This window comes from Symphodus melops (genome assembly GCF_947650265.1).
Source record: "Symphodus melops genome assembly, chromosome: 7".
NCBI classification, from domain to species: Eukaryota; Metazoa; Chordata; class Actinopteri; order Labriformes; family Labridae; genus Symphodus; species Symphodus melops.
In genome coordinates this window covers 11,580,340-11,591,183 of record NC_136697.1, presented here as the reverse complement: position 1 = coordinate 11,591,183, position 10,844 = coordinate 11,580,340, and the positions used below count along the sequence as shown (strand labels likewise).

The window sequence follows — 10,844 nt, the reverse complement described above, 5'->3', positions numbered from 1 at the left end:
GATCACAACAACGACAGGACAAACAATAACTCCGTGCAGCCTGATAGAAAGGTACTTTATTGCCATTGTATAAAAGAACACAAGAAACATTTTGGCAGCAATACTGTTCAGCAGAATTTCAAATCTGATCACATAGCCTATTTAACAATAGATAGGTTATGTACATTCAAAAATGTAGCTAGTCTTATTTATGTATCTGTTTCTTTGTTTAAGATGCATGCAGAGCTTGACTGACGCTCTCAGTTGTTGATGATGAAGTACTGAATAGGTACAACTTGGAGATGGAAAATCGTCCAAGCAGAGAATTGTTGTAAATGATCAGCATCAAATCTATTTTTGAATGTAAATGATTTGAAAATTTGCTGGTAAATTTGTTTTCTTTTTTTTCTCATTATAACAATAGAAGAACCCAAAACATAACAAATTATAGTTAATTCCAATATACAGAGGCATGAGATCTTGGATGAATAAAGTATCTGGCCTTAACTCAATTGATTTGCTGACCTGTGTTAATAAGATTATCAGTCAAAATTACATTAGGTCACTAATCCTAAATCTAATAAACTAAAGATGACTAAAGGTGCAATCATTGATTGAATTTCAGATTTAATTTCCAGGTTATTTTACACCAACTTAAAGTAAAAATAAAGGATTTACTTTACAAAAGTTCAAGCTAAAACTTAAAATGGATGTTTGGGTGTCAATAAGGTGGATGTGTGCAAACCTAAAAATAAATGTATTATCTTATAATACCTCTGGTAAAGGTGATTGAAGCATTGGGCTCAGATAAAACTGAGATGAGAGGTGACACTGAGCCAGCTCCGCGGATAACATACTGCTTACTGTCAAACAATTCTGGAGAATGCCCATACAGATCCACAACCAAATCAGACTGACAAAGACCGACTTAGGCACTGACACAAGATCAGACTTTTAACATGTTTATAGGACACTTAACTTTCCTTTCGGACACATACTCAACCTTATTCACGATTTCTTTTACCCTGTGACTTATCCAATACGTTGTACTCGTCTTTCTCATGAAACACAGTTCTTTGTAATGATTTCAGCTCAGTGTGCAATCTCATCGTGGGAGTTCGACTCTCAAATAGATTAAAAAAAGGGAGCCAGCAGCATGTCACTGTACACTGACAGACAGATAGCCTACCGGCTCTCATGCAGATGGTAGAAGCGTCCGAGTTCAAATGAAAATCCAGCTTGATCTGAAAGCACAATACTGTACAATACCTGTAGGCATAACACAATACAGTCAATGCAGTACAATGCTGTCTGAAGGCAGTGACCTCAGCATAGATAAGGAAGGGTTACACAGTTCACAGGTCCTGTCAGGTGAGGACAAGCTCCTATTCTGGTGATATCAGACCAAAAAGAGGAGATAAGATGTACAACAGTTTATTTGTAAAAATAAAGAATGTAATGTGAACACAAAATACACACTGATTGCAAAAACAGGTATTTTTAAGTAATAGTCATATTATGGAAACAATAATGATAAATCTCTTACCATAAAGTATTGTAATTACCTATTTTGCAATATTTGGTTTGATTTAGATCCAATCAAAAGGACTTAGAAATTTCTGAACTCTAAATACTCCCAAAAGAACCTTTAAGCTGTCAGTATCTACATGTTTTTGTTTCCTGGTAAAAGCAACATCTTGCCAGCAGACAGAGCCCTGGTGAAAAAGTCAGACATACATACCCTGCACTTAAAACAAAATAGCAATTATGCTGACCACTTTCCATAGGATGACCCTCACACTATTTTTCTTTTCTCCTACTACATGGGAGATTCTGGGAGCTAGGCAAACACCCTGCTGCTTCCCATCACCGCAATGAAGAGACATGTGATCAGTGAAAATAATTATAATGATCAGGACAAGGAAAACATTGCCTATAAGAGAAAAAAAGTGATCGTTAACAGCCGTGTTCTGGCAACAGAAAAAATAAAAAATATATCACACTGTAACAGAACCTGGTTTGCTTCAAGAAGTCTGTGTCGTTGCATTCAAATTTAATTGAGCACCTTACCTACTTATTAAAACCTGTTTTACAGGCAGCACCTGCCCAGGCAACAGCAAAATGAACAAAAGGCACAAAAGAATCAGCACTTTTATATTCCTAATGAGACACATAAAACCAAAATGATAGGGATAATGTATGATAACTTTGTTATTAAGGGGAATTTAAAGGATTCAGTAGAGGCCTGTTGACTGCCTCTAGCAATGAAGTCAGCAGCTATGATCAGCCAACTCAGACTCGTAGAGAACGTGTTTCTCTCAAAGCAGCATGTATCATCCATTGACTGAAGAGAGACAGTTGTCATACTTCAATGAAACACCAATGAGGCTCTTGAAAATGAAATACCACTGATCACCTGATGACTGCTAAAAATACGTAAGGTGATTAACACATGAGTCAGGCTTGTGTGGAAAGTGACACTTACTGTTGCACTAGATTGAGAATCATGAATAATAAGTTCAACGACCTGTTTGAAAACATTTTTTAGTTGTGTGACAAAAAATGTAGCACCTTTAATATTTTACAAGCTTTAGGTTAAAAGGGATTTATTCAAAATGACAGTCCTAAATAGATTCTAATTTAAAAAAAAAAAAATGAAAACATTTCTTTGTTTTCTACTTCTGATTGAAAATAGTTCATTCATGTGCTATGACCGAGACTGTCATCCCTTATTCTTAGACTAACCAATGATGCTTTCCATGCTCACAAACTTAATGTGTGTCTTTTGGGGAGGACAAATTACACATTAAACCTAGTTCCAAATGGTCTCGTCTTTTTTAACTGCAAAGTGAAGCAACATTTACTGGATAGGGAACAGGTTCGTTTTTTCCCAAAGCACATGCAGTTCAAAAGGTAAGCTTTATCTTATGTTAGCTTACTAAGACTCTATTTAAGCTGTATCCAATAATCTCATTGTTAGACTCAGATAATGGCCTTGTTAGACTCCCTTCGGGGTAACAAGATACACTGGAAACTAAACAATAGGCAACCAGATTGAAAGTTAACCAATTGTGTGGCAAAAGGGCTGGCCGAGTTGGCAAGTAGGTTATCTACCTTTCAGTTTTACTGGCCATCGTCATTGCCAACACATAGCACACCACTGGCTGTTTCTTTTAGGTGACACATTGAAATAGCAGGAAAATCAAGTCAGGTGACAGTTACAGGACTTTTTTCTATAACTGACACAGGCGTTGACACCTCATTTAGATCACCAGGCAGGTCTAATGGGTCAAAGCGTTGCTAGAGGTTTGTAATAAAAGGGTTCCCACATAATGTTTAAACTCATTTAATGTCAAGCTGCTGATTAAAACAGACTGGACAACCCGTGGACACTGTCTGAGTGTAGGCTAGATTCAGATTGTAGGCTTTGTTAGGTCTCCAGTGAAAGAGGTCACAGCCAACACAGTGCAGATATATCTAACATTATTCTGCTTGGGACTGACATGATAGCACATAATGATAATTTACATGGCAGGTTTATGTGGCTTGTTGTCAAGGACTTTCAGTCGTCTCACTGATTTTCTTAAAGTCAACGCTGCCACCTGGTGTTTGGAGTCACATCAACATGTCTTGAATCATTTGGTAGACCGGCCAAAGAAAGGGTGAAACGTCGACATTAAGAGTTGTGGTGATCACAAAAAAACATCCCTTTCGTATTATTTAATGAGCTGTGTGTGGAAAGTTAAACAACAGAGACTACTGAAGACTCAAATCGACTGACGAACGATGGTCGGAGATCTGCTAGCTACGCCTGGAGTCAACTTCCAGACCAGTGTAATCAACACATAGAAAAAGGGATGACAGTCTGCAGGCTGGCGGAAGTAGCCGCCTGCACCATCAACAGTGAAGTTAATGGGTATGTGACGGCTAAAAACAAACAGAACAGTGACTGGTTTTCTTCCTTAAAAATCCGTATTTCTTAGGTGACGCTTGTGTTGTCCAAGACATAAAGTTGTGAGATTTCAGTTCACCTTTTGTTTATTAATGTGATGTTTAATTCACCAGTGAGCTGTCTGTTTGCTAGCACGAAACGCTAACGGTGTTTGTAAGGTGTGTTTTTATATCTAATACAGCAACATAGTGAGGGACAATCACTTACCTGTTATTGTTTCAGAATGCGGTACCCTAACTAAGTCTAAAAAGGTGGTTTTCTTCACGGTTGTGTCTTTTTATATCACCGACATTTTTTTTGGAGTTACACAACATTGAAATGTGTCAGTAACTGTGTGTTTGACCTGGTGTGTCTTTCAGGCTTGGTTGATACTCGGACTCAATAAAGACCAGGGTTTGGGAACACTTGCCTCCATGTCAAAACAGACCTGTCCCCGCTGCCATGTCCACCATCTCTGTGTCAACATCCACTTGTTGTGGTGGTGATGCTGCTGCTGCTACCATGGCAACTCAGTCATTGGAGCAGGCTCTTCTGGCCTCAGATCGTTATGCCAGGATCATCCTGGCCCAGATGAACAAGATGCGGCAGCGCACTGACTTCTGTGATGTTGGGCTTAAGGTCGGCAGCCAGGTCTTTAAAGTCCACCGGCTGGTCCTGGCAGCTAGCAGCCCCTACTTCTCCGCCCTGTTTTCAGGGGGGATGAGGGAGGCTGATAAAGAGGAGGTTCAGATACTTGGAGTAGAAACTGAGGTCTTTGAGATTCTGCTGGACTTCATATACACAGGTTATGCATCGGTCATCATGTTCCCACCGTCATCCTACATAATACCTTTGATGATGTTACGATGATGTATCATTTTCTGAAGGGGACTGTTTACCTTTCCTTTCAGGTGTGATAAGTGTGACAGTGGAGAACGTCCAGGAGCTGATGGTGGCGGCAGACATGCTGCAGCTGAATGAGGTGGTGTCAATCTGTGGAGAGTTTCTTAAGGGCCACATGGACCCATCCAACTGTGTGGGCATCTTTCAGTTCCTGGAGCAGATTGCCTGCATGGAAATGCTTGAGTTCACTGAGAACTACATTCATGTTCACTTCCTGGAGGTATGAAACAATAAAAGGGGCCCCACGTCACTTTCTTTGGAAACTAAAACTAGATGTGCACTTAATCTTTTCTTATGATATTATTCATAACTTGTTAACAAAATCCCGCCAATTGTTCCTAAGCTTTTTTTTTTTTTTACCATGCATTTGACTGAAGGGCGTTAAACTTATATTTAAGGGTTTAAGATGTGCTTGAGGGTTTTTTTTAACCTGCCTGCCTCCCTTTAGGTGTGCATCACAGATGAGTTTAAGGGCCTGACAAAGGATCAGATGGTGAGGCTGCTGAGAAGTGAGGAGCTGAGAATTGAAGATGAGTACCAGGTTTTTACTGCAGCCATGGACTGGGTTCTCCAGGATGTAGCGAAAAGGAAAAAACATGTGGTAGAGGTGTTAGAACCAGTCCGCTTCCCTCTGCTCTCCCCACAGAGACTCTTTAAGTACATAGAAGGTAAAGAAAACCATAACAATTAAATGTACTCCCCTTTCACATTTTGACACAAATAATTTAGGTGTACAATAATTCTGTGAAATGAAAAACTGCGCTGTAAATGACGGCTATAATTTTCTTCATCATTTAATAAAGGTGTTACAGACTTCAGCCTGCGGGTGGCACTGCAGACTCTGCTGAAGGAATACACTGAAGTTGCAAAGTCTCCCAAAGAAAACAAGATGTACAGTCAGTTACAACCATCCAAGATGAGACCAAGAAGAAAAGCCAGGAAATACCTCTACGCTATAGGTTCTGTTCAGATCACTTCCCTGTTGTATCATTTTGAATACATTAAGACAGTACCTGATATTTTACAAACGATAAATATCTGGATTTTTATTGAATCAAACCTTGTTTCCCCTACACAGGAGGCTTCACTCGACTACAGGGCGGCCGTTGGAGTGACAGCCGAGAGTTGAGCTGCGTGGAGCGCTTTGACACCTTTAACCAGTACTGGACTACTGTGTCGTCCCTACATCAGGCCAGAAGCGGGCTGGGAGTGGCAGTACTGGAGGGCATGATCTATGTGGTTGGAGGTAAGAGAGCTTAGACCTTCTCGTGGTTGTGTTCAAGTGCAAATTCAAAAATCCCCTTGAAGCCTTCGTCTGACAAGTAATTCTTTTTTTATTTCACCACCAGGAGAGAAAGACTCAATGATATTTGACTGCACAGAGAGATACGACCCAGTGACAAAGCAGTGGGCTGCTGTTGCGTCTCTGAACTTTCCCCGCTGTGGTGTTGGTGTCTGCCCCTGCCATGGAGCTTTGTATGCACTCGGTAAATGCAAAAATGACACGTTCTTCCACCATTTCTAGAAGAAGACATGTAATGATCGTAGTGTGCTTCAGAATGCACAAAACATTTTCATGCAATTACACAGGTAGATTAAGTGATACAATCTCATTAATATCACAACAGAAAAACCAGGACAATTTCTGTTTCACTTAAACAAACGATGTTGGCCCTCATACATCTTTGTTTTTTACTCAGTAAATTTCTTCTTTTCTTGATCAGGTGGTTGGATCGGCTCCGAGATTGGGAAGACGATGGAGCGATACGATCCAGAGGAGAACAAGTGGGAGGTGATCGGCAGCATGGCAGTGCCGCGTTACTACTTTGGCTGCTGTGAGCTACAAGGTTTGTTTCTCTGCATGTGCTTTAAATCAGTGTGTCATCCAATGTACAGTGATAGTAACAGGAATGCTGATATCCCCTACCAGGGTTTATATATGTGATCGGGGGAATCAGTGACGAAGGAATGGAGCTGCGATCAGCTGAGGTGTATGACCCCATCTCCCATAGGTGGAGCGCGCTGCCCGTCATGGTCACAAGGCGAGCGTATGTTGGTGTGGCCTGCCTTAATAACTGTATTTACGCAGTGGGCGGCTGGAATGAGGCGTTGGGCGCACTTGAGACTGTGGAGAAATACTGTCCAGAAGAGGTGAAGGAAATTGTTACTTTCACAGGTTACTAGAGAGCTTTCAGCATTTTTTCCTCACATTCCCCGTCTGTGTTGTTTTTTTGCAGGAGAAATGGGTAGAGGTGGCGTCTATGTCTACAGCTCGCGCAGGAGTGTCGGTATCGGCAGTTAACGGTCTGCTGTACGCTGTCGGGGGGAGAGCCGCCAGCAGAGACTTCTCCGCCCCAGTGACGGTGGACTCTGTTGAGATCTACGATCCTCACTTGGACACGTGGACTGAAGTTGGCAACATGATCACCAGTCGCTGTGATGGCGGGCTGGCTGTGCTCTAAAATACTCACATTCCAAACGTCCATATCAGCGCCCAAATCATCTTAAAACAGCATAGAGTGAAGAAAATGCACTTTAAGAAACACGTGTCTGTTTCTGACCTAAGTCTGCTGCACATGATCAGTGATGTTTTTCTTCCATTAGTCCACAACATTTGGCTTTTTTTATTTTTACGTAAGAATATGACAGCTGATCAAAAACTGGAAAACTGTTAAATCTGCTGCCCCTTACACTGTTACAGGACTTGTCTGAGCTTTTAGTTTTTATTTCTACATTACAATCAGAGTGTTAGCACTCATATTTTCCCATGTGTGTGTATTTAAAAGACAAAATTAGTTTTGTTATGAGGATGTTTTTTCACTGCTGAGGACCTCTGCCGTGGACGTACCCGAGAAGTCCTGTGGGGACTGAACACTGTTTCGGGATGAGATGTGACAGCACTGATTTGTAGTTTTTGCTCTTCCTATTTCCTAAGAAATATTTAATAGTAGGACTGAATATTTATCAAACCACTTGAGCCTATTCATAATGGAACCAAAGGTCCATGATTTCTGTAAAAATAATGATCTACTTGAACAGCACACCACTGTTGTCAAATCAGTGCAGTTGCAGTGACACAATGTTTTTCACTGGTTTATTTTTGTATATATGAAACTGTAAGCAATGATAGTGCTTCTAAGTTACTATTTCCTCCCAAATACCAGCAAGTGAAGCCTGTTTGCCCATTTCACACATCGGAAGCACCAGAAATAACTACAGCTTACATTCTACATACATTTCAGAGCATGATTATTATAAGAAAGTGCACGTGTTAAAAACGTGTTACCTTCTTAATGGTACATTCTTGGGATGTTGATAACGAGTGAAGCACGCAGTATTTCCTCTTCTATACTTACATGCGTTCTCAAACGCGAGTTTATTTATGTGACACTACAGCCTTATTGCCTTTTGTTGCTTGCTTCTCAGACTTAATAAACTTCAATCAAGTTTTAATATTTGCATGCTAGGCTCAAATCAAACATTTGCCCTTTTCATCATTTAAGAGAGCTCAAATGGATCCACTTAGTTATCCAGGAGGAACCACAGCGTAGATGTGTGTAGTTAAAGGACTGTTATGACAGATTGGTCTGGTATGATTGCTGTCTTGCAGTCTTGTTTGGGTAAATATAGAGATCTTAACTGTAAAAGTCACTCTCAGTTTGTAGAAAGAATACCATGAAGATACTTTCTGAGTTGACCTGATAAGTTGGCACGAAAAAGAATTCTGCACAAACAGGAAATCGACAGCTCTGTAAGATTTTCATTTGATATTCTGTGGCTTCTTTTTAAATAAAAGATTAAGCTAAATATAGTTCAGCTGTTGTCACAAAGTCTTTGGGGACTTTTTCATTTAGGCCTTCATGCATCCGTTTGCCAGAAGTTGTTTATGTAGCAACCCTCCAAGGTGAGTAACATGTGACATAACTCTTAAACCCTGTCTGCACCCATGATTTAACAGTCAATATTGACAAAGTCCATCTGGAAAACTCAAAAGTTTCTTTGACTTAAGTATGACGTGTAGAGACGTATCATTCTTAAAGAACTGACTATGTATATAGTGGAGTTTTTCAGATTAGAGTCATAAAGAAGAAGAAACTAATGTGTGAAGACATTTAATGGCAGAACTACATGCAGTAAAAACAAATTTAAGAAAACAGCATTCCAACTTTTATATAGGCAAACTGATTTCTGAAGTCTGAAGGTGTACAACAGTGGAAAAGAAAAGTATGCACAGGGTCAAACTTATCTCATAGTTTGTCATTTTCAAACATACTTACACAGCAAGTAATTGTTCGAGTAATGTTTTGAGAAAAGGCTGATACAAACATTTCATCAATATCAGAATCTTGTTCTTTTTATGGGATGTTTTGAGAATTATGAGCATGTTGCATTTGAAAGCCCAATATATTATGCATTTAACATTTTGATTAACAGATTAAAGCTTTTATAGAAGTAAATAGAACGCTGTGTTTTGGACTGTGACATGAAAACACCAGACTGTGTGCTGATCTGCACGAAATTTGAAACTTTATTATGTCCATGTGGCTCAAATTACAAACTGTCAATTCTTATCAGTCCTGAATTTCTTTGATTGTTTTCTTCGTGCAGAATTGTTTAATCATTAAAGTAGCCACCAGTGAGAAGGTGGCCACCAGTGTGAGGACAGTTCGCATGGCTTTGAACCAGGAGGGGTAGCCCGGCAGCAGGGTCAGGTCGTAGTGCAGAGAGAGGCCCAGTCCCATTATAACTACCAGAGCACCCTCTGCAATGTTGTCCCTGCAGAGCAGAGCCAGCCAGGCCAGCAGTGAAGGTACAACACTATTCCCCAAATTCATCCAGTCTGGCTGTGCAGGACTACCAGCAGGGAGGGCGAAACCCCATCGGGCACCGCCGAGGAAGGACACTATACAGGCTCCATAGACCACCTGAGCGAATGCAATGTCAGGGTGAAAGGACTGAGTGGTTGCCATCAGGAGAGGGGCAGATAGGAAGGGGATGAGACCAGAGAAACCGAGATACAGAGCTGGTTTGGGAGCCAGAGTGAGGGCCCTCAAACTAAACCCCTCCTTGCTTTGGCCTCTCTCTGTAGGGCCTTGTGAGTTACTGTGATTGAAACGAGGGGCAGGCCAGCTCACAGGCCTGATACTCAACAATCTGTTGGTAGACGTTTGTCTGGCCGGCATCAGCACTGAGGAGGCCTGGGACTGAAACAGCTGCTGAGCTCTTGTCCTGTAGTTTGGTGCTCTGGTTATTGGCTGAAGACATCTCCATAGTGGAACCTGGATACATTTTAATGGCAAAAGCACATTCCATCATGACTATGTTATTGCAATATACATAGTTTATCTGTTTTATTACTACACAAGTTGAATTGAGGAGGAGTAACTTTGTCTTTTAACCTTACCCCAGAAATAATGTGTCTTCCAGATGCAAAACTAAGCATTTTCGAGCTGAAAAAGACAGTCCAATGGTCAGAGATAATCCACCCTCAATCGTACATGCATTGCTGAGTTTTAAATTTAATGTAAAGATAACATGGCTAATAACAGCTAGCAACTTGCTAAACTCTATGGCTCAATCTGACGCAATATAGAGTTATGCTACTGTAACAACCCCAACATGTTTACCTGAACGTTACCATTTAAGAGTTCTTCATGTAACTGGTTGTGAGGGACATTTCAGGCACCATTAGAGTCAACAGTTGCAAAATTAATGTGAACTACAGACACCAAGCTAGAGGTCGTTTGCTGCCTGCTCTACATCGGTGCTCGATTAAACACTCGCTTTATCATCTTCCCCAACTGAATGGGACTTAATCTGATATCGATTGGTTTGGCTGCCTGTGGCAGGGGGAGACATCAAGTTATATTCAAGGAGCGAAGTCGCGAAACGTGAAATCATCACTGTTTTTAAAAAAAGCATTTTTTAAAGATTAAATGTTTGTGCTTTTGTAATATAAGCCATTGGCCTGGCTTTTTCATTTACATTTTTTATTTTTTTTTAATACGGACAGATACAAACAAACACATAG

General features: G+C 40.6%; 2 protein-coding genes across 4 annotated transcripts; one reads left to right on the top strand and one right to left on the bottom strand.

The window, feature by feature from the left end:
- The first annotated feature begins 3,569 nt into the window (after positions 1 to 3,569).
- On the top strand, positions 3,570 to 8,624 carry ipp (intracisternal A particle-promoted polypeptide). Of its 2 annotated transcripts, XM_079348726.1 has the most exons (11): positions 3,570 to 3,895; positions 4,113 to 4,182; positions 4,291 to 4,715; positions 4,822 to 5,033; positions 5,262 to 5,481; positions 5,617 to 5,772; positions 5,892 to 6,059; positions 6,163 to 6,300; positions 6,538 to 6,660; positions 6,744 to 6,964; positions 7,051 to 8,624. In XM_079348726.1, the coding sequence occupies exons 3-11, from the start codon at positions 4,373 to 4,375 to the stop codon at positions 7,273 to 7,275; spliced, it is 1,806 nt and encodes a 601-aa protein (XP_079204852.1). In that variant the 5' UTR covers positions 3,570 to 3,895; positions 4,113 to 4,182; positions 4,291 to 4,372; the 3' UTR covers positions 7,276 to 8,624. The 2 variants fall into 2 exon arrangements, with proteins under 2 accessions (XP_079204852.1, XP_079204851.1); XM_079348725.1 differs by lacking the exon at positions 4,113 to 4,182.
- A 694-nt stretch (positions 8,625 to 9,318) lies between these two features.
- On the bottom strand, positions 9,319 to 10,662 carry LOC306827307 (transmembrane protein 69-like). Of its 2 annotated transcripts, none has more exons than XM_079349017.1 (3): positions 10,441 to 10,662; positions 10,218 to 10,263; positions 9,319 to 10,092 (listed from the first exon to the last, which is right to left on the bottom strand). In XM_079349017.1, the coding sequence occupies exons 1-3, from the start codon at positions 10,452 to 10,454 to the stop codon at positions 9,385 to 9,387; spliced, it is 768 nt and encodes a 255-aa protein (XP_079205143.1). In that variant the 5' UTR covers positions 10,455 to 10,662; the 3' UTR covers positions 9,319 to 9,384. The 2 variants fall into 2 exon arrangements, with proteins under 2 accessions (XP_079205143.1, XP_079205144.1); XM_079349018.1 differs by having other exon boundaries at positions 10,452 to 10,662.
- Positions 10,663 to 10,844: the final 182 nt, after the last annotated feature.